This window comes from Python bivittatus, unplaced genomic scaffold, assembly GCF_059951505.1.
Source record: "Python bivittatus isolate LINGU-HERP-01145 unplaced genomic scaffold, Pbiv_v1 ctg000510_np1212, whole genome shotgun sequence".
NCBI lineage: Eukaryota > Metazoa > Chordata > Lepidosauria > Squamata > Pythonidae > Python > Python bivittatus.
The window spans coordinates 315575-342300 of NW_028277081.1; the positions used below are offsets into that span (position 1 = coordinate 315575).

The 26726-nt window shown below is 46.0% G+C and overlaps 1 protein-coding gene across 2 annotated transcripts in view; it reads right to left on the reverse strand.

Moving 5' to 3' along the window:
* The window catches only part of CAMTA1 (calmodulin binding transcription activator 1), a 690646-nt gene that overhangs the window by 81817 nt on the left and 582103 nt on the right, over positions 1 to 26726 (reverse strand). For both annotated transcript variants that reach the window (XM_088147580.1, XM_088147581.1), the window contains exon 6: positions 7234 to 7387. In XM_088147580.1, coding sequence (XP_088003706.1) covers positions 7234 to 7387 — 154 coding nt within the window. The remainder of the gene's footprint in view (positions 1 to 7233; positions 7388 to 26726) is intronic.

Here is a 26726-nt window from a genome sequence, read left to right on the forward strand (position 1 = left end):
CTATACACAAGTTGTGGTAATAATGTGCTCTGGGGGCAAAATGAGGTGGCTAGAGGTGCCCTGTTCCTCACTTGTCCAGAAGAAGCTCAATGCCTCTCACTGAGATACTTGGCTCAGTAAGGTGGTCTTCATTGTCTACATTGTAGGTGAACAGCTATGTTAATCTGGGGTGGCAAAAGATCAGTGTCTGGTGGCACCTTTTGTTACTCACACAAGGGGCTACCAGACTCCGCATTTTGGGGGCGGAGTGCAGAGCTTTTCTCAAATTCCTGCAAGATGTTTTTTTCAAGCATGAAGCAGACATGACCTGCTGTTCAAGGGGCTGAAAGGGAGGCTGGGGGCCTTCCTGATCAGAGCCGAGGAGAAAAACCCAATACGTGTGTTGCTAGAGCCAGGAGAAACTCACCAGGTGAAGCTTGTGACTGAAGAACGAGTGGCTGTTGAAAAAGACACCATAACGTGGAAAAATGGGGGAATAATTTAGCTATTTGAGAACTTCTGCATCTAGAAATTCAGGACGGGTGGGTAGAGAGAGAAATGAATGCTGTGCCTTGATTTGGGGTGGGCTTAAAGCCACCTGATTTGCCCTACAGAACTAGAAAGTTCTCAACAGAAACTCAAGGCCATTCCTGCCCAGATTCTGACTACTTGGCTGCCTTGCCATCTCGCTGATCAGATGGGACGGCTGGAGTCTTCATGGGTCATCCTGCTTCCGCTACCAGATGTCTCCAAGGACATTCACAGAGCATTGTGGAGAGCTCTCAAAGCAACGATAACAGGGCACAGGAGGGAAAGGAGTGAAGCTGAGGTGGCATGATGGCACTTGGCATTTGGAAAAACTCAGGCGGCTGACGGAAGGAGGGGAAGGGGAAAAACAGAGAAAGAGAACGAACTGCTTGGCCGGGGTTGTGTAGCCTCCTTGACTAGATGGCTGAAATTCGCCGGTTTTCTGAGTCTGCAGAAAACGAATCAAACAGGCTGGCACATATAATACATTAAGTCACGGAAAAACGAACAGAGGTTCAGCCGAACCAATCATAGCACGGTGTGCAAATGGACCTCTGAATAGTTAGCTTCCTGGTTAGTATTGTTATGTGGACTCTGGCTCTAGAGCAATGTTTCTCAAAGTTGGCAACTTTAAGGCGCGTGGACTTCAACTCCCAGAATTCCCCAGCCAGCAATGCTGGCTGGGAATTCTGGGAGTTGAAGTCCACACACCTTAAAGTTGCCAGCTTTGAGAAGCACTGCTCTAGAGCCAGTTGGAAGTCTCCAGTGAAACAGGCCAACCACTTGACTGTTCTTGCTCCTTCATCAGCAGGGGGAGAGACCCCAATTCTGCTCAGCATCCAAAGAGGAACAAACCAGAGCACCAAGGGACATTGGCGCGGCTGGTCCAGGGCATGTGATGCCAGAAAGCATGAGGATGAAGCAGGGAGGGAGGCTGGGGCCACCCATTGCAAGAACCAAGGGCAGCCTTGCAGTTCTCCACCAGGATCCAAGAAGCTTGCTTGACTTCTACCCTTGACCTGAAATGGGCCAACTATTGTAATTAACGTCTTTAATTAAGAAGCCATCTTAGGTTCCAAGGTTTGGGGAGATGGCCAGTGATGGGCATTTCCCTGGCTTCAGGTAAAGGCCTTTTAGAATCCTAGAGGGGGCCCTTGAGGGCATGAAGTCTAGCACCTTGCTCAGCCCAGGAGTCCAAACTGAAGCATCTTAATAGATGCCTCTCCAGCCTCTGCTGGAGCACATGCAGGAAAGGGGAGCCAGCCCCCTCCTTGAATCATTGGTTCCACCCTGAACTTCTCCCACAGTTAGGATCTATGATTATAGTGGAAGACTAACCACCAAAATATCACTTCTATATTTTGTTTTGACCAGTGATCCTCTCCATCTGCCTCTCTGCCTCTCTACTCACCCCTAAGACAAGATGCAAACAGTGGATTTTCCTGCAGACAACAGCTGGTCAATTGCTGACATGTTGCAGTGACGAGCAAAATTGCAATCTGACATAAGAAAAGCTGCATGAAATTCGCTGGGCATTCTCAGTCAGTTTTACACGAGTGGGAAGAGCAAAAGTCCAGGTCTGTTAGCTGTCTCAGCCATTTGATCAGCAGATATGTGCGTGCATGTATGATGTGTTACTCTCTCTTCCTTCCAGCAAAGCTAAGAGCAAGGTTGTCCAGGAAAGGGTCAAAAAGTCAAAATGGTGGCCATGACCATCTGACTGATGGCCTTTTTTAAAATGCAGAGCTTCAGTTGCAGGATCGTGACTGCCATCTTGACTTTTTGGACCTCCTCCCCACCGATGTCAGTGGATAAAGCTAAAATCTTGGTTTATTCATGGGTATAAACCCAGTGAGGTCTTGGGAAGGATTTGTCCACCATTTAAAAGTTGACCAGGTTTGGACCAAGCACCAGAAATACCATACTTCCCCAAAACGGTGGTTTTCAAACAAGCAGATGGATAGCCATCCTGTAAGATCAAATGCACCCAGCACCTGGAAAATATTAATTTTTGCCAATAGTTAAATTGACAGGCCCATACTCTTGTCTCAGTGATAACCATACCAGCCTCTGAGGTGTGGTGTAGTGGTACAGATGTAGGACCACCACTGGTCCACCCTCTACTATATGTGCCACCTTGAGCTCCTCAACCAAAAAAGGTGGGATGTAAGTCTACCAAGTAAATAATAAATAAATCAAATACTGAATTTGTTATGTACCTGGGAAGTGACAAGATAGTCCTAAGAATTTAGGATTCCAGTAGTCTGCAATCCCAGGTTATAACTGATCTTGGCTAGAATCATTTCAGTTATAGTCCACAAAGGCTTCCATGGGTGTAGAAGAAGCTTAGGTAGCAGTCACTTCCCTCAGAGCATTTGCACATCTGAGTTTTATTTACACCAGTGGTGACCCTGCTGGGTAAAAGACTACATCCAAGTGCTTAAGGAAGTTAACTTACACAGTTCTAAATTGTTGATATGCCCCTTATGTTTAATTGGTCTCCTTGCAAAGACCACAAAGTTGCCTTTCCTTAATTAACATTCAAGGGTTCCTTTGCACAAAAGGGGGCAGATGCTCGTAAGCCCCTCTCTCAATATGTCCTAATGGTTCATGTAGCACCTACAGAACATGTGTTAGAATGACTACAGGCAAACAGAAATAAATTAACAGTTGGGCACAGGTGCCAACTGGCAAATATGAAAGAAAGGAAACTGAATTCTGGCCGGGGAGCAGTTAGGATCCCAGATCTTTGGCAAGGGGGAAGCTGGGGAAAAGAGGACCCAAAAATTGGTCGTAAGGTGATACTCGCCCTGTTTCAGAACTAGGAATAGCAAGCCTTCTCTTCTTGCACAGACAGCCTCCAGGTGCTGTGTGTCATTCACAGGGCACATGGCTCACTAGAAGCACACAGATGCCGTCGGTGGTTTTAAATCTTCAGCCCGAGTTTTCATCTTTGTTCCAAAGTTTTGTTCTCTTAATGGCACAACTGATTTAGGTGTGAATCTAAAAAAGAAGGGGGGGATTGTTCCATAGCTTTTGGCCCCCACATTTTTGAGGACTTCAGCTTCTGCAGCGATGCTGTACCTACAGCAATACTTGTAAGCCACACTCACACACACAACAAAACACGCACTCCAATAGTGGTTCTGAAGAAGGGACTTGAGTGTGTGAACGAGCACAAATTTTCCAGCAGTTGGCTGTGGTTCTCCAGAGACAACTGTTTCGTATGTTAGTTTACTGTTAGGACATGTTTTATTGCAAAACATGATTTCTTTCACTGTTAGAAAACCCTGGAATAGCAATAATACAGTAGGATACAGCCAGCTCCCTCCCGCTCCCCCAAATGACCTGGGATTATTAGGCGGCTCCAGAATTCTAAAAACGTGGTGTAAAAAATATTGAAAGCTGGGTGCCCATCTGTGTGAAAATATATCAATCGTTCACAGCTATGCTGGCTCAGGCAGCAGATAAAAGGGAAGCAAAGCCAGTTTGCAATAGACGGGTCAAGGGTGTAGAGATCCAAGTTTGTGCTCTCATCCTGGATGGGAGACTGCAGCCTCCTTCTCATTCAACACGGAACAAAAGGAACTGTGTGGACACCCCAGAATCTAAGCAAAATGTGGACACCAATGACCCAAAGTGCATGGAAGCTTAGATTGAGCTCAGTTTGCATGGATTCCTTCTTGCTCTGAAAATCCAACTCAGATAAATTGGAAGTCGAGTCCTCATTTGCTACTGTTCCTCCCTTCTCTCTCCCCACCTTTGGCAGCCTTTTTCATGGTTGAAAGTTAAACTGGATGCACCTCGGGACAGAGACCTGAACTTTCCTCTTCTGTTCCCTTAGCCTTGTGGAGCTGAGGAATTGCAATATGTGGGAAAGACCTTGGGAGACTGGGTGAAGAAACACTGCCTAGGGAATGGTCAGATAAGAGAGGGTATAGCCTCCAGCTGCATAATGGATGGAGAAAGAGGCTCAGAAGGGACCCGCCTTAACTTCTCAGGCTGTAAAGGAGATGGGGGAAGAATTGTACGTTCAGACTTGCAAGATTCTATCAGTGCAGCTTTACAATAAGGTAAAATTAGCTCATCTGGTTGTGTTTACTATCTGGTCTACCTGGTCTACTCAGACACAATTTGAGATTTGCAATAGGTCTAGGACATTGCCAAGACCCATTAACTGCCCCCCTCCCACCCTGAAACAGGGCATTTTTCCTTTTCACTGAGAATTGCCTTTGCCCATCTTCCGGAAAGGGGACCCCTGAGCAGTTGCAGAGGGGCCCTCACAACCAACATAAAGTCCTCTGCGAAAAGGGACACCTCCTTTTGCAGCTGAGGGACGTCTGACTCCAGGTCCACCTGCAAAGCTGGTTTCCCAGAGCCCGAGGAATGAAATTCATGACCCATGGAAGTGAAACAGCCGCAGGTAAAAAGAAAGGGAAGAAATGCTTGAAAAATGCTCGAAGCCAGGCCAGGCGCAACGTTGAGATTCAGTCAAAGACAAATCTCATCCAGGACAGAGAAATCTGGAAGCTCAAGGAAATCAAACTGTGAAGCCTGCGTAGAATGTGATTGATGTGGAAAAGGATGGAGCTCCTGGGCTGGCTTCAGGGTTTAGCCACAGACTCAGCTGAGGTCTGCCTGGTGCCGAAGAGCGCCTTGGGCACCCCAAATGTAATCAGCCGAGCTCCCCCCATTTCTCGTCCCAGGTCAGGGCAGGATCTCAAGTCTCCCCCCTGCCCCCGCTGAAACGCAAGATGTCCCTTTGAAAGAGCGAACAGGCTCTCCCGGGGTGTGCAACTCTGAACAAGGACGTGCAGATGCAGAATAATTGGGCAGAACCCTGCACTCCCCCCCACATCACAAAGCATAAAAGAGATTTACGGCCAGTTGGGTGTCATTCTCGCCTCATTTTTCCTGACGCACTGCAGATCTCGAAACCGCGTTACCTTCCCAGGCAGCAGCACTTGGCTTGGACTGATGTCAACCTAATCTCCAAAGCGTCAGTGACATTTCCTTTTGGAGGGGGGCAATTTAGCCCTTCTGGTTCTGGTGGGGGCGACCTGGGCAAGAGGCTCAGGGCTTGTGGCTGCCTGAAAAAAATCAGGATTTGCTTTTGGGGAGCAAATACGTCTCAGCCTCTTGAAATTCATGGAGTCTGTTTCGATGGCAGGGGGGATCTATCTGTGGATCTCTGCTAAGTTAGGACTAAGGATGGTCTTAGCAATTGTGGGGGGAGAGCAGCTGGGGGGGGCAAAGATGGCAGACTGCGCTGTGCTGCCCTGCACAAACGGAAGGGTTCTGCAGATAGGCCACTTTTAGCCCAGTATGGAAGCTGATCTTCTCCAGTGGGCTCCCAGCCAGAGGGAGTCCTGCAAGATGTAGTCAAAAAAGTCAAGATGGTGGTCACAGTGGTTCGATTGAGTTTAGGTCAAGCTGTTGTGACTCCCATATTGACTTTCTGGACCACACCCTGAAGACCCCCGTCTAATCCAAAGCCTGGGGCAAGCAGTTCAGGCATTTGTTCTGCACACCTAGCTGGGGGCCCAGCAGGAGCATGTGCGAAACCATCACAGCAGCAGAGTGGAACTGGAGGAATGTCTTGGTGTTTGGGACGGCTAAACCTGGGACCTGGCATTACAGCTTCCTGCCTTCTGAGGGCACCTTGCTGGGATTGGAGAGCGATTTCTCCTATGTCTATGGCCCTTTGCAGTCTGAAGCCTACTGCAGAGAGACTATGAAGAGGGATGTCACAGAGCCCAAATGAAGCATGACTAGATCCTCTGGAATGGTCTCAAACAGTGGTGAGAGGGAAGGACCACAGAAAGAGGGGGAGCTGTGAAGGGTCTGCCAGCAGAGAAGCAGGGAGTAAAACAGTCAGAAGGACCCAGTGAAGGGTAACCTAGCATTAAATTTTGTCAGAGCGAATTATAACACCCCAAGGAAATTCTTGGCAGCACCAAAACAATGGAGAGGACAGAGAACAGCTTGGGGGAAGAGGCGTGTTGAGAGCACAGAAAAACCTAAATTGGACCTTGGAAGTCATGTAATACAGCCCTTGCTCAGTGCTAGATCTGCTAAAAGTAAGCTTGTCATTCCAGATGGAGAAACGTCCCAGGAGTTGTGCTACTCTCCAGGCCTCACGGAAGCCTCAAAAGGCTGTGACTGAGCTTTGACGAAGCACCCCTCGATTGCAGTCCCTCCAAGTGAAGCTTGGAGACGTTGGAGTGGAGCAGCCCCTTACATCAAGGCATGCGATGTTGCCTTCGAAATGGGCGGCCTCAGCACACGCTTGAGCCTGCCCAGAAGACTTTTCCACACCAAGCAGCCCCACTTGAGGCTCTGAAGGAAGGAGTCAGAGTAGCCTCTTACTCTTCCATGTTGTCATGCTACTTTGAACAGCCCTGCATTGGTGGCACAGTTGCATATGAACTGATTACCGACACCCTACGTGGCCAAAGAGTGCTGTTCACTGTCTAGCCGTGCATCGCAAACATACACGCCCTTCTTGCTTAGAAAGAGAGGCATCTGTTTGACTTGGATCAATTGTATCTCGGGGTAAAAAATGGTCCGTGGCAAATCATTTACAGGAAAAGAGTTTTTGCAGCTCCATTCCAAGTACACCTGGATGCCTTCAAGGGGCTTCTGAAAGACGTGTCCTAGAAAGGATCCTTCCACCCTCTTGCGTGGCCAGCCCTCCTCCCACCCACCCTCCGTCGCCATACTCACACATGGGCTTCAGTTGTCCAATCAGCTCCTCCTTTGTCCATTTTGCCCACTCCTTCTTGTCGGTGTTTATGGAGCACAGGATAGGACCGCACGGCTTCCCACAGTCTTCGATGGCAGGTACATTCAAGTAGTGCACCAGTACAATATCTGGATTCTGGAGAGGGCAGAAATGCAGAGGCTGTCATCATCACTGAGCAAAGAGAAAGACTGATGGGTGCAATAAAAACACATGAGACACAGAAGAAGGGACCACTTCCACACCCAGCTGCTGAGTTAATCAACTCAGGTAGGCAGCCAGCAAAAAGGCCAGTCCGCTCTGGTCACAGGGGACCAGGGGGGCCACAGCAGCAGGAGAAACAAAATGCAGATGGAATAATGGTGAGGTCAGGTCCCACCTCCAAGAGGAGCAGCAGCAGCCGGGCTTCTGGGTGAGACCCGCTTCTGGCCTATTCTCAGTGTTGGGTCAGAAAGGCAATGTTGCCTTTCACCACGTTCATGGGCCCCAGTTTGATTAACTTTGTTGAATAAGACACAGTTGGCTGGCTCACATTATGACTTACAAACAACAATAGTTGTTCTTGTATATCATGTTACACTGGACCCAGACAAATCTCATTTTGGCTCATCAGATTACACGAAGGGAGACCTAGTTTGGTCTAGTGGTTAAAGGCACTGGGCTACAAACTGGGAGACCTAGTCCTGCCTTAGGCAAGAAGCCAGCTGGGTGGCCTTGGGCCAGTCACTCCCTCTCAGCCCTAGGAAGCAGGCAAGGGCAAACCACTTCCAAAATCTTGCCAAGAAAACTGTAGGGACTCGTTCATGGAGTCACCTGTGATCAAGGCTGACTCAAAGATATGTATGTATATATATATATAGGGAGGACCCTGACATCTGCCCCTTTTCAGTGTGGAGATCTGGAGATTTGGCCAAAGGTACGACCAGGCTGCTCACTGCTTCTCTGCCTGAGATACCGTCAGAACAAAAACATGCAGAAATACACCAGTGGCCTCTTTGGAAAGCAGGCCATCGTTACAGCTTTAAAACAAAAACCTTTTCAAGCATCCAACTTTAATGATTTTTAATTCAAATAAAAAGCATCCCTCAGTTGCCAGGAGTTAATTGGCTAGAAAGAATTACAATCTTCTTTTTTTATTCACCTTCAACTGTCCTCAAGATTGCCCCTCTCAAACTCAAGAGCTTTATTTATTTATTTTTTTAGCCAACAAAACGTTACCATTGCTCAAAGGATTACCATTTTTGATCCGTAAGAAAATATGTGCAAGCTGAAATGTGATCCTCTTACGCTTGAAAAGGACTTGTAGACTGAGAAGAGGAGGTAGAAAATCTCTCTCCAGAAGTTCCTACTCTGGGAGAAGCAGCCAACCAATTTTGGAGCAACTTGGGAATTGTCACCAAGGGCGAAAACTCAAGAAAATGAAAGGATATTGTGGCTAAACTTTTTGGAAAGCTGCGGAAAGGGAGAAGATGGAAAGTGGCGGGATGGAGAGTTTTGTAATAGCTCATCATCTTAGGTTCAATCAAGTTGGTTGAACCCTCCCAGCTGGACATACATTAGAAGGAAAATATCCCTGTGTTATGTAGACTCAGCTTCAGTCCTTTCCCCTGAGATATTACTCTTCTATATTCCGGGACACTCTGCAATTAACAAAGAAAAACTAGCCCTCAATTCTGCAACCTCTGCTTTCTCAGGTAAAATAAGGCAGCCCAGAAGCACTTTCCCCTCATCTCATGGAGAATCATCCATCCATCCATCCTTTAGATTCCTATGCTTTAGGAATTCAAGACACTACATATAGTTCATAGAAACTAGGCCCAGTCTTGGAAATGGGCAAAGGACATGGAAGAAGGATCAGCGGGGCTGGACTAGCCTGGCTTCATCCCTGGACACTCAGTTACCTCCTTCTCCAAAGGGCATTGCTGCCCATTTGCAAGAGGGACACTCCTGAAGTCTTCTACACCCACATGTTGGAACTCAATGCCTTGTCCCTGAACTTAAGCCTCTGCACTGGGAATCCAGAACTGCCCTAGCTCTGATATCAAGGGTCTGCTATTCCCTGCTCCTTCTCCTGCTACATTAACTGTGTGGATGACTAACACATTGTCCCACCAACACCGGTCTCCCTCTTCTTTTCTACAAGTGTTGCTTCGCCTGAGGGCATCAGATTCAGTGCTCCCCATGACTTTGGATAATGCAGGAAGCAGTGCCAACAGCAAAGTGCCCACCGGGTGAATCTAAAGGGCTAAGTGTTGTTTGCAAGCTTCATCTTGGGCATTTGTCCAATTTAACAAAACATTAAAAGAAGGAGAGCCAAGCGTCACAGAGCGAAGAAAGAAGACTTGGGTAGCCTCTGCTTCGCTTTGCTTAACATAAAAAACATAAAGATCAAGGGGAAAAAAAGATGGCATTGCTGAGCCAAAAAAGAAATGGGGACATATGGGGGGGGGGGGGAAACCCTCTAAGGCAGAGTTTTCCTTCAGTCCAGAGACAAATTCAGTCTCTCTCTCAGGAGATACTGGACTTGCAGGATTTATCTTGTTTTTATTTGAACCTGAAATCCATTGATCATCCTAGTGCAAAAGACAGAACTTAGACATCTAGAATTTAGAGCCGGGAACTTGAGGACAAAAAGCGACACCATTTTTCTTTACAAAAATCCACTCCTCATTACTTCAGGCTTTTTTATGGAAGCAGTATGACCTTCTAAGTTTGCGGACTGGCCCAGATGACCCCATACTTAGGTCTTCAAGGGCAGAGCTGGACCTTAACAAGCATTCTTGCATCTCTTGAGTCAGCAGAAGTTGGCCAACTTAAACTGCCATCCCGACATGCAACCTGGTTCCATGACAAGGTTGGCCAAGGGTCCTCCCTTACCGTTTTCATGCAAGGCAAGTTCAGGAAAGCAGGGGTGAATTTCCCAACTTGGTTTCCCCTCCCGTTGAGATGTGTCCCCTGCCGATGTGGGCCCGAACCCTAAAATTTCTGCAAGAACTTTCAACATCAACATCAGACAAAAGGCAATAGGTGGCCATCCATGGCCGTGTTTCCACAGGAGTGAGGAGGTCAAAGATTGCTTTGGGGTGCATCCCCACCAATAATCAAAGGGAGATCCGTCAGAACTTTGCATAGACGTTAATGCTGTGAATCTCCATGTTATCTTGTACCAGATGCAGTTCTGTCTCTGTCTAAATGTGAAGCCATCTTAATGCACCCCAAGAGAGCATCTTCTAATTTCAGTGACGTGTTCAGTGGCCTCTCACAAGTGAAACTGACCGGGACACAACTTTGGAACGTGTCACACTTGACTGCAGAGGAAATCTTGAACGCCCCAAAGAAATGTTAGAAGAGCAGCCAGGGAAAATGATGGATTTTTGGAGAGAAAATACTGGCCCAGGCTACATTTGGTGACTGAGGAAAGTATTGCGCTGAAGGAGAGAACGTCTGTGTCGACCTCGCCTGTCTTTCCGCCTTTCTAAGTTTGTCAGATAGCAGACAAATATAAAACAATAATGCAGTCGAAAAAGCTGATGCTATTAAACCAGCAGGAGAAGAACTTGAGTAGATACTAAACAAAATATAAAGCAAAGGAAAAACTAAAATGTCAGCCATCAATAAGAAGGCTGCAGTGGAAATAGCAGATTACAGGGACGTTTTAGGGAGTGATGGATGAAAAGGTTAGCAAAGCACACACACACCACTGGCTGGAACTGAACAGACAGCCCGGCAGGGGACTGTGACACGTGCTTCGATTGCAGGCTTGTGGCTCCCATTTTGACTTTTTTGACCCTCTACCTGTAGACACCTTTGGTGAGTGATGAGAGAGAGCCAAACACAGCAAGGGAAGAAGAGGGGTATCGATGCTTCAGGGACACATCTGGGAACTCTAGCTTGCGCAGGCTAACCCAAGCTTGTGAAATGCGAGAAGGGTGCAGCCGGGATGTGTGGCATCTGAAGCAAACCACAATGACAGCATGACAACAACATGGGCTGAGTGATGTCACGGTGCTGACTTGACATGTGTATCTCCTGAACATCTGGCCCATTGCAGAGCCACACATAGGTCCTGCTTTGCCCCACCTTGCTCCTCCTCTGGATGCCACTAAAACAGAAGAGGTAGCCAGTGCCAGCCATGGGAGGATCAATGAAAAGTGACTCCAGGGGTGTCTGCAGGGTTTGGTCAAAAAAGTCAAGATGGTAGCCATGATGGGGCGATTGAATCTCCGCCTGTGTTTTATGTGTGTCACACATTAAAAAATGGGAAGAGCTTTAGTCACACCTAAAAAAACAGGCAGAGCTTCCATTGCATCACTATGGGCACCATCTTGACTTTTCTGACCGTGCAGGCACCCCCAAAAGTGAACCACAGAGCTTAACGCCAGGCTGTTGGGAGAGAACAAGGAGGAAACCAGATTAGTGGAGAAGAGGCTTGCGTTGATGCGAGGAGAGAGTCTCAGCCCAGAGAGTCTCGCTGCTTTAAATGAGGCCATTTGAATTACTCCCCAAAGTTTGGGGACAATATTTCAGAGACCTCTGGGGATCTCTGAGAAAAAGAATGACAGGCCAGGAGGGAGAAACAGTCTAATTTTGCTCCCATCTTCTAGAAAGGGAGGAATGCAATGACGGTCCAGTCAACTTGACATCAGGGCCAATACCCTAGAAGACATGATTGAAAGCCTCTTCTAGAAGTGAGCATCTAGAAAACAAAAGGATCTAGAAATGTGAGAATTGAGGTATCACAAGAGGGTTTTTTCCCACAAAAGACTGACACCTCCCTGCAAAAAACAAGGTTCCTTTTGCTCTTACTGACCCTTACAGATGTCCATTTGGGCTCGAGTGCTGCTGGTGTCAGCAAATACGTGCAGATCACCTTGGTGCGCAAAAGCCAGTGTTCAGACCCTCATTTGTTGCAGCTCTTGCAGTAACACTACTCCGAGTGCCTGACCATCGCAAGTAAAATAAAACAGAAATTCCCCCCACTCCACCTTTTCCAAAGAGGTGGGAGGGGGGTGCAAGATGCACAGGGAAGTGGCCTGCAGTTTAATGTTGTCTGTCACTCATTCTTCTTGCTTTTGACATTTTATGGAGAGCTACCAAGCTGAAGTGTCAAAATATGGGAGTCTTTGTATGTAGTGGGATGCCACAGAATTCTATCTCCTGGGATCTCTTGGGATCACAGGCTAAAAGACCCTCCCCCCCCAATTCCCAGTGAGGAAATTCAGGAGATTAAAGAGGAGGAAAGCCCTCAGAGTCCACCATAAGCAAGGTCAGAACTCAGGCCAGAGGTGAAATTTGGGTTTCCACCAAAGAGAAGGAGTTCAACCAAGTCAGAATCCAAGGGAAGTTCTAAAGCAGTCCATGAGTGAAGAAGGAGAGGTCCAGTCACGCAGTAGAGATCCAGAGAGGAAGCCAATTTCCCTGCTGAACATGTTCCTTATTCCTTTGATGCTGGTGAGGAGCACCTGACCATGCAAAGTTCCCAGACCCTGAGCAGAGCCTTCAGAAGACCCAAGATCCCTGGACTCAAGTCCAAGCCTTAGAAGAGCAGCCACTCTTGATAAGATTTGGAGTCTGAAGGTTGGTATGGACTCCTCTAGAGAAAGCAATGTCATTTAAGCTTGAAACCATTCGAGCCATTTACAAGTAATCCGGATGAAGCTGTGACTTGCTGATAATCCAAGGTGACCAACTCCACCAAAGACAGAATCAAAACTCAAAAGCATCTGGAGAAGATAGCCCACCCAGCCAAAACTAATGAAATTAATCATGGATATATTTGCATTAGGTATTAAAAAAACTCAAAAGAACAGAAAAAGACACCTCCCAAGCCTTGTAAGATCAATAAAGTGAAGAATTGGAGCATGTAGAAGTATAAAGACTCATGGTGGGTTGCAAAGGGAAAAGTACGAGTGACATTTTCAATCTGCATTTATATATCCAGAGCAGTGTTTCTCAACCTTGGCAACTTTAAGACGTGTGGACTTCAACTCCCAGAATTCCCCAGCCAGCCACGCTGGCTGGGGAATTCTGGAAGTTGAAGTCCACACATCTTAAAGTTGTCAAGGTTGAGAAGCACTGATCCAGAGCAAAGGAAGTGAGCTTTCTGCTCTATCTGGGGGTGGGTGGGGTGTTTTTGGAAAGAAAAACAACCAAATGAGAACATTCCCAAAAGGAAAAGGACAGTGAAGGGCTGAAAAGCAAATCCTTTCAGGAGCAGGAAAGGAACTGAATATGTCTAGCCAGCAGAAGAGAAGCTGAAGAGGAGGTCTGTCATCTTGAAATGGCAAATGCAGCCGATGGGACAGCCTGCAGAGGACAGGACTAGCATCAATGGCTGGAAATAGCAGGAAATAAGAAAAATAGCAGGAAAAAAAGTCTTGTGGGGAATGCTGCATGGTGATGGAAAAGATGGCCAGATTCCTGGATGCAAATCGGCTCCCGGATACACTAGAGATATTTTAGCAGCACTTCCAGACCAGCAATAAACAGAGATTTGGTCAACATGATCTCCAATATCCCTTTCAACTCTGCAGTTCTGTTTTTTCAGTATAAAAGAGAATGAGTGTCAAATGGCCAATCCGTTCTCTTATCAGAAATGTCTGCATCCTACACGGGAAAAAAAATGAGGTTCTTAAAAGTGCATAACGCAGCATGTTGGGGAAAACGAAGAACCGATCGTCCCTGGCAAGATGGAACAACATCTGGAGAAGCTTTTTTGCCTTAAAGAGTCACATAATGCATGAAACCCCAGAGATGGGGAAAGTTTTGAAAAGTTTGAAAGGGAAATATAACCATTTGGAAACACAGGATGTTTGAAAGAAAGAGGAAGGTTATAGCGGAAGCTAAAGTTAAGTTAAATAAAGATTTTAGTGGAAGTTGTAAGAATGACACTGGATCATTCTTCCCAAACTGAACAACCATTAAATATTTGGGAATAGATTGGCAGGTAACCCTAAACCCATGCAGGATTTCTTCCAGGAGACAATTTCTGGGTTCATTTAAGGCAGTGTTTCTCAACCTTGGCAGCCTTCAGATGTGTGGACTCCAACTCCCAGAATTCTGGGAATTGGAGTCCACACATCTGAAGGCTGCCAAGGTTGAGAAACACTGATCTGAGGATGGGGAGGAGGTGATATTTCAGCAGCACCAAGCTCTTGGCCTGTCTGAATTGTAGATAATAATGTGGAGATCATGATGAGAACTGTTCCTTTGATATAAATGCTAAGTTTCCCAATTATTTGACAATTTCAAGGGTAGGTACTGTTTTGGATATTTAAAGAGCAAAGCCATCGATGGATCCGACATGAAAGCCCTGAAGAAGCACCAGGATTTGGGTTTCCACCAAAGAGGAGTTCAACCGAGTCAGAAGCCAAGCCAAGCTCTAAAGCAGTCCATGAGTTTCTGAGCATGGGAGCTGTTCAAATAAAGAGGCAGAACAAGTTTCTAGCTCTCAAGCTGCCGGAGATGGGACATGCTTGAAAACACAGGAACGGCGATGCCAGTGAAGGTTTCGGCTGCCAAGAGAGCCAGGGATGGGCTGAACGTAGTTTCCAGAAGGCGAGGGATGGGGTTCAGCCTTTTTACTCTGGAGTAAAGACTGCCGCACTAAATACACATTAGAAAAGAAAGAAATGAATCTGCCCGAGTAGTTTATCAGAAGGGCAGTCAACGTTTGCATAGCTCCAATACCTCTCAAACTGCCTGGGGGAGACATGGGAAACTCTTAAGCCTTCTTCCTCTGCAATAAACTCTCCCGGTAAGAAAATTTCAACTTGGAGTATTTACTGAGGGCCAGCGGAATATTCTGCAGAAAAAACCGGACCGCCCCAAATGCAGCCCTCACAACAGATAACCACCAGACTCAAACCTCGATTTCTGTCCCGATAGTCATTTGTTCCTAAACTCACAAACTTTAATGACTGCTGTGGAATTATTTATAAAAATAAATAGGATAATGGTGTAATTAAAACTCGAATGTTTCATTAAGGCCGTTGCACAGCCCGGCTTGCGGGGAGGGCGAGGCACTGGGGCCGGCGACACTTTGCAGAAAGGGAACTGCTTTGTTTCGGCTGGAAGAACCAGAGCAGCAAATAAGCAGTTGCACTAACGAGAAAATTTTACTAATGAATAGATGCTGTGAGGCAATTAATTGCTTGTCCTTCAGATAGGCTTAAAATATATATAAAAGACAGAGCCAGGGCTAGTTAGAGGGCAAAGGGCCAGCGCTATCAATGGGGAGACAGGGCAGAGCCGTGCTCACTTGTGCCCCCCACCCAAGGCTGGCAGTGGTTGGAGATGGGTCTTCTTCTCAGCTTGCACAGAAGGAGGCAGACCTCTAGGGCAGTGTTTCTCAAACTTGGCAGCTTTCAGATGGGTGGACTTCAAGTCCCAGAATTCCCCAGCCAGCCTTGCTGGGACTTGAAGTCCACCCACCTGAAAGCTGCCAAGCTTGAGAAACTCTGCCCTAGAGTCAAGAAACCCAACCTTGGCTGGATTCTACCACGGTGGGAGAAGGCTGGACCAGCAATTGGATGGACCAGCTTCAGAAAAAGCAGCTTTTTATGAAGAAGAGGATGCTCTTAAAACATGAGCATCTTTTCTGCACCTCATCTTTCAACCCAGAGCTCCACACTCCTGGCTTTCTCCATCCCTCACTCTTTCAAGCCTGGGTTCATCCTCTGATTCAGTTTCCACTCTTCCTCGTCTCAGATGCAGCCATAAAAATCCAGTAAGATCGCTCTTTCTCCCAAGGGTGTTGTATTTCCTGCCTCGCCTGAGCCGGCCCCTTGCCTCTCTCCTGCTGTGGATGAAAGGCAACATCTGGAAAGGTCAGAAGAGCAGGAGTGAAGCTGCTGTGTTGAGCTCAGGGGCGTTCGCACAGTATAGTCAAAGAGGTCAAGATGGTGGCTTCAATGGTGCAATCCAAGCTCTGCCTATTTTTTATGAGTGTTGACGCTCATAAACAGGCAAAGCTTGGACACATCATTGCGGCCACCATCTCCTTTGGTCATACCCTGTGGACACCCCTGGTTGATCATGTCAAAGGCTGGCCTGCTCTTCTTTTGCTTCTAATTCCTCCCCAATCTTCTCCCCTGCTCTTGTAGAGGCCTTCACACCATAGTTTGACACCCCAAAGCAAGCACAGAACTGGGGCATCCCCTGACCCCAAATATGGTTGGTTGGAAGGGCTGTTGCACTTCATGATTGTCTCTGTTGTATAGCCAGCCAGGGCTTGGACTGGGAAGTTCTCCAGTTGACCCCATGGACTGTCCATCTGAGTCAGCAAGAGAAGGCGGGGAGGGGGAGGAGGAGGAGGAGGAGGAGGAGGAGGAGGAGATAGGGTGATGGGTCATTATCCCTATGATTCTGGGACAGTTGGAGCTCCCTAAAATGGCCAGGCCAGATAGAATGATGAGGACCAGGCAGAGACAGCAGAGAAGGAAGACCTTCCTAATTCTGTAGAGTCCTTGGGGTTCTCTGAGCTTGGTTGTTTTCTTGCAAACTTTTCATTACCTGGCTAGGTAACATCTTCCTAATTCTTCATGCAGTTCACCCATGAACAAGTATGAGGTTCAAGTCACCTTGGTACAGCACGTTCTTAAGGAATCAGCCCCCTCTGAGATCAACCCTTCTTCTGAGTTGCCACTCCCGTCATCCCATCATCCCCATTAGCCATTATGGCTGGGAATGATGGAGGCTGAGAAAGCGGCTCTGAGGTTTAGTCTCCAAATGGGGAAGGGGCTTGGTGGATGCATCTCCATTCTGGGCTGGCTTGCAAAGAAGCTGAGATTAGAGTTCAAATCACTATGCAAGGACCGGCATGGCTCCAAATCAAAGAACCTCTTGGTTTTTCTATCACAGGAGGCTCTGCCATGACTCCCGTTGGCTGCACAAGCCATTCCTGGAGACTTCATGGAGTTGGCAACAGTAAGAAGACTCTTGTCATTCTGAGATGTTATGTACATTCTTCAGTAAGGTACAAGACCACTACGATATAAGTTAAAACAACTTGAGTACAGTCCAAAATGTAATAGCATGTGTGCGCGCATGTGTGCTTTTGAGTCTGTATTGACTCTTGGACAAGTGTCTACAGCTTTCTTGGGAATGTTTTTGGAAGTGGCTTGTGATGGCCTCCTTCCTAGGGCTGAGAGGGAGGGACTGGCCCAAGGTCACCGGTTGGCTTTGTGCCTAAGATGGGACTAGAACTCACGATTTCCTGGTTGCTACCCTTGTGTCTTGACCAGTATACCAAACTGGGCCTCTCTAATAGCATCGCAGCAGTTTAATACATGTACTGTATACTTCCATCAACCAATCTTGATATGACATAGCCTTAAGATGAAGGTACAACATTTAGCAATTAAAAAGATGATTTCAGGACACTCGCCATTTAAGAAAACTTCTAGATAACATTGAAAAGGGTGGTTGGGCAGTTTTTCCATTAGAGTGCAAATTAATGGAGAGTTTAATTTTGCAGAGAGTTTACACCTTAGAAAAACACGTTTTAGGGATTTGTGTTCACCAGAGGTCCAAGGGCATCCACAAAGTGCTGCAAGGGCCTCCTTTATATCCGCCACCCGTAATTGCTGAAGGGAGGGCATTAAGACGAGCGGTGGAAAAAGGCCCCCAGTAACCAGTGTAGGGTAACTTGAAGAAATAACAGGCTCCCTTGATTTGCCGAGACGACACAAATTGGGGGCTGCTGCAAAGTTATGCTGAAGTTCCATAACATCTCATCTTTGTTTAATAAGCTCCATGGCTTTGTTGTAACCCATATGAAGATGGAAATCAGGGCGCATGCCAAGGTAAAGTAGTTAGCTAGTTAGTGCTTACAGCATCTAAATTTAAAGTTATCGCATACGAGCAGGGGCAGAAGCCTTGCGGGGGATATATAGATTCTAAGCCGGTAAAATATGATTAGTTGCCAAACTCTTGTTTCGATGCTAATCAGCCTGGCCTCTAGTCTAAGTACAGCTCTGGAGATACTTCTAGGTAGAGAGAATATGGCTCCCGGGAAGGATAATTGTATTTTTTCATATGGTTGGAATTTTGTGCCAGGATGCCTTCTGAGATGTTTGTTCAGTCTATAAGTATGGGATTTTCCAGTGGCTTCCCATTCAAGAATTAACCAGGTCTGACTTTGCTTAGCATTTTGCAAGATCAGCCAAGGTCTGTAGGTGCCACCCCCCAAATATAGGAACAGAAAATTAAAAAGGCTTTTCTTCGTTCTTTTTAAAGGCCCTTGTCAGATGCCTAAAAGTCAGTAGAGAAGATCGTGTCGTGCCTATCTGGGGAGGTTATTCCAGGGCCTCCACTGAAAGAAAGCTTGTTCATCAGGCCATGGAGGGGGAGCAGAACCCCCATGAAGGATCCACAACTCAACCAAGAATCCATCACATTCTTCTAGAGAAGATGGTGGTCACCAGCTCTTGAAGACAGCTCAGAACATTTCTTTGAAAAAGGTACTTGCCCTGTCTTCAAGGGCAAGATTACAAAGGAACCCTTGAAGAAACGGTGGCCTGAAATGCTTACTGGAAACATAGTGTTTATCTTATGAGACCTGGTTATGTTTAACTGATCTTCCAATATGATTTAGACTCATTTTAAACTTTCAATAGCCTTGATATGAGCTACTGTTGAACTGACAGCATTAAGAGTAATAGCATGGTGAGCTTTTAAAGGATTTCTTACAGCGGTTGTGTTATTACTGTATTTAAATTGTTTATTTTCTATGAATGATGCCAAGGGCCATACGTTTCAGGAAAATACACTGATTAGGACTATCTGGATCGGGGGCCCAGGTATGGTGCCCTTGCTAATCAAAGGCCATATTCAGCCCTCCTAGCATTTCTGACGGAAGTATTGTCTCGAAATAGGCCCATAAAGCAAGCAAATTATCCCAAAGTTAGGATAAGAGAGACAGAAGAGAGAGGAAGCCATTGCTAGCCCATCATTTAGAAATAATTCTGAAAGGTCCTGAAGGCAAGGGAAAGATCCCAGCTCCTTGCTAGCTTCTCTTCATTTTATTTTAATGGGGATTATTGGAGATGTATCATATTTATTGTCCTATTATTGTGAATTAATACTGCCCTCGATGCAGTTATTTCATGAAGCCCATTGAGAACTTCACCCCAATCAGCTTTTATGAGAGCTGGAACGCCTCCCCCTTTGCAGGTGACGTCCTTGGCTGACTCACCTCCTCTCTGAGAAAAACAGAGGCTTCATCAGCTTCTCAGCTGCCTGGCCACAAACAACCCATCTCCCTTTCTCTTTCTTTTTCTCCCCAAATCCTTCATTTCTCTGATGCCTAAGGCTCAGAGTGGGTGACTAAGAGACCCAACTCACAACTCTTGCACATGGCGGTTTATAAAAAGCATCTAAACTATCTTCTAAGGGATATTTTGAGCAGAACACCCAACCATGTCCCTAACTATCAACTGCCCAAACTAGAAGAACTTGCCACAAGGAACATTCAATGGGGGGAAAAAAAGAGTGCAAGATGTTCCCCTGGTTTCTCCTTCCAGTCCTGAGAAGAGGACGGTGTCCAAAAATTGGGCTACCAGTGAGGATATAGGATATACATCAAGTCTCATTTTAACTAATAATAAGTGAAAAAAAATCTTGGCTGGTTCTTTTCAATTATGTTCTACTCACTGTATTATGGAGTATGTAAATATCAATCTGTTCTCCTGATTCCTGGTCCTTAAATGATGTGTTAGCTTCAACTGTTTGAAAATAAGATCATAGCAATGTATGGAGATAGAGGAGGAGCAGGAGGAGAGGTTGAGAAAGAGAGCCATGTCTATGATAGCTAGAAGGCAGAAGGAGCCTGGTGGCACCTTTTCTAACACATTTTATTTGAAGGCATCAGCTGTTGCGAGCTACAGCTTCTGAGGACAAGAAGTCGATCACTGGTTATCTTCATCTTCCATGAAAGTTAGCTGGAACCTCCAAGCTAACCTCTACATCAAAATTCCAGATTCTGGGGTGCAACCATGCAGAAATGGGCTGGTTAAATATCAGAAGAAAACCATAGGAACATCAACTGAGCCAACAGATGCTATATAGAAGACCACCTCCTCTTCAATCTTTGAACCTGGGCACCACATGACTATCAAGAATAGAAACTGAAGAAGAATGGAGACATTGGAGGCTGTTCATGTATAATTCAAGCATGCCTCTAGTGATTAAAACAGCAACAATTAGCTATTGCCTTCCCAAACTGTCTGCATCAGCTTATTTCAGTTAATTAGTTATTTGGATGGTCTTGTTATGTTCGGGTAACGTATTCCCGCAACGTCTTATCCAAAAGATGCTTTGACACCAAAGAAACCAGTTGTTAAAGGAGGAGCAACCCCAAATCTCAGTTTGTCTGCACTCAATAAGCCTTTTCTAAAAAATATGTCCTCCTCCATCAAAGACAATTCTCCATCATGCAAGGAATATCAATATTCTGCATTCTAAACCCCGGGCAGGAAAAGAGCTAAATAATCATTTTTTTTCTGAGTCAAATGCAGGGCAGAAAGGAACATTGTGCTTTTTTCGGCAAGCATTGTTCAAATTTGGGAAACCCTTTGGTACACGCACAAGTCCTTGTACATGTGTTTTGCATGCATCTACAAAACAGAGAGCATTCCCTAATAATTTAACCACACATCCATGAAATAATCAAAGAACTGTTGCAAAGAAGATGATAAAAACTGTGGGTGGAAGATTTTCTTAGCCTTTTCTGCCCTGCAGTCAATGCAGACCGGAATCTAAAGGTTTTCAGGATGCGACAGATACCCCGGCTTCTGACTCTAGCGGGAATTTTTGCAGGACTGAGAGTCTGGAGGTGTCTGAAACCTTTTCCGCTCAGCTTCTCAGCAATTTTCAGCAGGAGGCACAAGCTGAGATATTCTGTCAATATTTGATCTGAATGGATGAGCGGAAAAGGCGTAGAGGGCGGGAGGGAGGCGGTGATGAAATGACCTCCAAGTCTCCAGCTGTTCTCCCAGATGATCTATAGCTGCCCTTCACCTGGTTACAGAATTAACCCAGTTTTTCAGTTCACATGATCCATGGAATCATAAACCAGCCACGCAGGCTGGGTTCATACCAGAATGAAGTATATTGTCTCTGATGCCATAAAAACTATGTAATATAGTTATATGGCTATTTAGTTTATACACAATATTGCAAACAAATAACAGGTTTCTAAAGAAATGTTAACTGTCTTGCTTTGGAAGTTTATATATATATAATATATATATATATATTATATTTTTTTTTAAAGAAAGAAGTAAACTAAACCAAAGATGAAACTTAGATGTGGCTGGGCAATCTTAATTTGACCGAAGGAGGAAACCAAGGAAGATGTTCCCTGATGGTGTTTGACTCGGAAGAGATCCTTGCTTTACAACGAGGAGCACGATTTTGGAAACGTAAGGAGCCCAGAACCAAGGAAGCCTCGAAATAGAAACAAAACGTAATACACGAAACATCTTAAGAACAAAGGAACTGAGGTGGAACAGAACGGATCCTCTCTGCTGGTATGATTTCATGGAAGGTAGTCCATATGAAGGGTTGGAGGTTGGCACTTTAAAAATACTTCTTTCTTTTTCTATCTGTCCTGTATTATTTTCTGCACTTTTTTCTTTCATCTATTTTTTCTTTTTTACTCTTTCTTTAAACTTTTTTTCATGTTTATCTTTGAAATTATTGTAAATCTCTCTCTCTCTCTCTCTCTCTCTCTCATCTATCTATCTATCTATCTATCTATCTATCTATCTATCTATCTATCTATCTATCTATCTATCTATCTATCTATCTATCGAGAGAGAAGGGAAATCTCTTGGTAGCTTATCTCATAACCAGCATCTCAGCCCAGCGGGGAAGCAACGTTTTATATCATCCAGGAGACTCTGTCTTAATCAACTCACTCTACATTAGGGAAGGAAATTCCTCTTGCAGGTTCTAAGATCCTCTATTTACCCCAAGATTAGCCTTTATTTATTAGACATATACCCCTTTTTGGGGTACAAGGCGATGTAATATTCCCTTTGTCTATTTTGCCCGCAACAACAGCTTGGAGAGGTGTGTTGGGCTAAGAGAGAGCGATTGGCCCAGCGTCACCCAGCCTGCTTCCAGGGGAGACCAGAACGCGGAGTCCCCCAGGTCCTAGTCCAGCATCTTCACCACTACGCCAAAATGGCTCTCAGTGGAGCATCAGAGAGTCCTTGCTGACGTGTACGCTGCTCTTGTGTCTTTGAGCCTGCCAACTGCACAACAAGCAGATGGTCAACTGGAGATGGAGAATGGAGAGAGTAGGAGAATATAAAAAGGAGGTTTAACTTTGCTTCGCTGATTACACCAAGGCCTTTGACTGGGTGCAGCATGCTACAACGGAAGACAAATGGGGGGAGACAGAATTCTTCCAAAGGACCTTCACAATGAACAAGAATTTATTGAAATCGGAGAGGGTTGGAAAGCCAGAGACACCTCCATATCTGCTTCAACTGGACAGCAAATATATTATAACAATGGCAAATTTGGAAAAGATGCCAGCTGGAATCAGGACTGAAGGTTAAACATTTGAGTTTGGCCAACAATACCAGTTTCTTAGGCAAAAGTGAAGAGCACTTATTATGAGAGGTAAAAATGGGAAATGAAAAATCTCCATTCATGCTGAATGTTCAGAAGATGAAGGTAATGTCAGCCTACATTATAGTCAAGAAGAAATTAATGCTAGGGAGGAAGGCAATGATATACCTAGAGAAAATCATTTCAATGGCCGCAAAAATCATAGTAGAGTCCCATGAACAGCCTGGAACAAATAAAGTTCTGGAACAAATAAGGGCTCACTGGTCTCTTAAGGGTTAGGGTCAGCAAAGCTCATATATTTGAACATATGATGACGGATTAGATCAGTGTCTTTAAACCTTGGCAACTTTAAGATGTGTGGACTTCAACTCCCAGAATTCCCCAGCCAGCATGCTGGCTGGGGAATTCTGGGAGTTGAAGTCCACACATCTCAAAGTTGCCAAGGTTGAAAAACACTGAATAAGATGGATTATACTTGACAAAATGAAAGGAGAATGGAAAGATAATCGATGGATGGATGGATTGCAGAGATAACTGGAATGCTCTTGGAAAAATGAGTTATTTCTAAAGACCAATCAGGTTGGTGAGTAACTCCCATTTACTTGACTCTTTGGCAACCAACTAGTTGTTCCAAGAGTAGGGGTTGGGTTAAATGCCCTCTGAGATCCCTTTCAGCTCCATGATTCTACCTTTTTCACAAGCACTCTTGCTATGACAGATATCCCCCATCCTACACCGGCCCACAGCTTTCTTTTCCTAAGCAATGAACTTTGCATTTGTCTCTGTTAAATTCCATTCTGTCTTTTCAGCCCATTCCTCTAATCAATCAAAATCCTTTTGAATTTCCCTTCTATCTTCTGGGATATTAGCTCTCCCACCCACCATCCCGGGAGCTGACAGCTATAAAATGAACGCTGCCGTGGCTGGAATGACAGGGTGTGTCTTCCTGAATGCAAATTATAACCACTGGGAAGAGAATGCCATAGTGAGGTTAGCAATGAGACCCCCCCCCCCACAAATATTCCTCTCCATTCTTATTCCAAAGCTTCTGGGCAGGGAACCAGATAGTTATAGCGAGCATCAAAAAATGGAATTGTTCATTCAAAAGTCAGTCACTGGGTACAGTCTCGTGTGCACACTTTCCATGGGGAGACCTCCACCTTCTTGGGGCACCTCGACTGCCCCAGCTAAGACTCTAGGACAGTGTTTCCCAACCTAGGCAACTGGAAGATGGGTGGACTTCAAGTCCCAGAATTCCCCAGCCAGCTTGCTGGCTGGGGAATTCTGGGACTTGAAGTCCACCCATCTTCCAGTTGCCTAGGTTGGGAAACACTGCTTTAGGGAGCGGATCCAGATCAAGAGAAAGAGGGGAAGCAGAGCAATCAAGTCATTCCCCCACTCAAGATGCAGACAGCTACGTGGAAGATGGCAGGAAACACCTTGGAAACCATCATTGCTTTTTGTCGTTTCCAAGTTTGGAAACATCCTCGGTGAGGTCACTCCTTAAAGGGTGGCTGAGAGGATGAGGTTGATCCACCTTGATTTTTCATCAACTCAGTGTACATATACTCCCTCCTCCTATTTTCCCTGCAACATCAACCCTGTGAGGTGGGTTGGGCTGTACGAAAGGGACTGGCCTAAAGTCGCCCAGCCGGCTTTCAAGGAGGAAAAGTACAATAGTACGGTACAATAAAATCAAGTGCACAGATCTGGTGTGAATAAAAAGGTGTGTAAAGGGACACACGATTAGGGCTAAAAATTTTAGAATTTGTATCTAAATCTAAAAGGGAAAAGATATATTCAGCTTCTAATCAGATAATTTAACAATGTGAACATACGTCATCCCGCAAAATGTAAAACTCTGGGGTTTAATCATAGATAAGCAAAAGGAATAGTAAAATAGTAGAAGCTAACGTAAGTCTGAAACCGACGCTTTATGCACATTCACCAACACAGAGGATGTCCAGATGTGACGTCCTACAGAGATGTGAGAAGCTGCTTGGAAAAAAGGCTGGGATCTCCCTTGGTGCTTCCAGATCCAAGGATTTTTTAGGGGGCAAAGGGACTCGCGCTACCCCCGAACGGGAGCAGCGGTTCGAAATGCAAAAAGCCGCTCGGGCTGATAAAGAGGAAAGCCGCGGCAACAGCTGTGCGAACGGGGCTTGCAGCTTCATCAATGTTAAGTGGCTAATAAATCAAGCTGGGTGGCACTGCGTTTCTGCTTGGGCTCTATCATTAATCTCACGCCAGTTCTCATGAAAAATGGAGCAATGGGGCCGGCCAATCGTCAAATATATACATTATCCAGAATCTAATAATGGCGCGTAATGGGGCTCTGAACCTCCCAGCATGGATGCCGGTGGAGCGAGGGCGCACAGGGGCCTCCGGCTCCACCTGGGGGAACCGGCTCAGGGAATCTGCCATTGGCGGCTTGTTTCGCTCAGCCTGCTGGCCCCATTTCGTGTCCCACATTAATCCCAGTTAAAGGGGAGCTTTCCTTCTCGGGGTCTGTGAACGGCTTTTTCCAGGTTTCGAAAGCGGCAGGGAAAATGGCAATGCTGAGAGTCTTTGGTGGTCAAAAAAGTCAAGATGGCACTGCACGTAAAAGACAGACTGGATTGCACCATCCTGGCTGCCACCTGGACCACATCCTGTGGACACCCCTGCCGGGAGAGTTTTAAAAAAGAAATTCCCAAAGGCCATAGACTCCTAGAGCTGAAGGACCCTTGAGGACATCTAGTCCAACCCCCTTCTCAGGACAGGAATGCAGAACAAGCATCCTCTTGAACACATCTAGCATAGGGGAGCCCACCCCGTCCGCATTTCTACTGCTGAAAGGTTCGGGAGGTGTGGAGGTTGATGCAATGAGGTCATGGTGAGCGTGACATCATTGTGGCTTGCTTTAGATGCATTATGTCCGTCGTTATGCTGGGTCCTTCTGGGATGATAGAGAAGAATCATGGATCGTAAATTAAAGCGAACATAACTGAAGACCGGGCATCTTTTGCAGCAATACATATAGTACATCGCGTTATCTCTTTGTCTAGGAGAGTAAGCATGAAATAATTTACAAAATATCATAGTTCTACCAATGGACAACCCACTTCAATATGCAGGGTGGATGGCGCCCAGCCTCACAACTGGCCAGCAACAGAGGCTGGTCTGGCTGCTCAAGCAAGGTTCTAGTCCTCTTGAGGGCCTGGGAAGAACTTTGAGAAGTAAGAAAATGGTTGCCTTGAGGAGCCCCAGCTGGCCATCTGGGCCTTGCTGCTAAAGGATGGGATAAGAGGTCTGGCTGTGGATGTGGATCCGACTCAGAATAAGCTCCCTTAAGCCAAAAATGTTGGGCACAGGGAACTCTTTCCCCCACAGCTGCCACAGACATGAGTGGAAACCCTTTGCAAGCCCCACAGCCTCCCCTCTTTGCTTCTGATCTGCCTCCGTCCTTCTTGCTGCTTCCCCACTGCGCTTTCCCTTCCCTACTTGGTCACTGGTGCCTCTTCTAGCTGGGATTCTGGTCAAAAAAGTCAAGATGGCCACCACTGTGGTGTGATTCTGCCCATCCTTTACTGCAATTATATTAAAAAAATGTCCTGCTATCATTCTGGGAGCTGTTTCCTGCGGAGCCTTTGATTACACCATTTCAAGAAAGGGTTGTCTGTGTGAACATTTTCCTGGGCAGAGCAAAAGGTGATGTTTACCCATTCAGCTGTGAATGTGTGGATCGGGAGGGGGGTGACTTTTTCTTTTCACCCATTTCCCCCTGTCCCCCCTTCATTTAGGGGGCGGATCACTTTGCAAGGGCCAACCCTGTCTCCCCAGCTTTGCTCGACGGCCTGTGGATGCTTATCTGCACATCCGTACATCTGCACATCTGGTGGTGCAACGGATATTG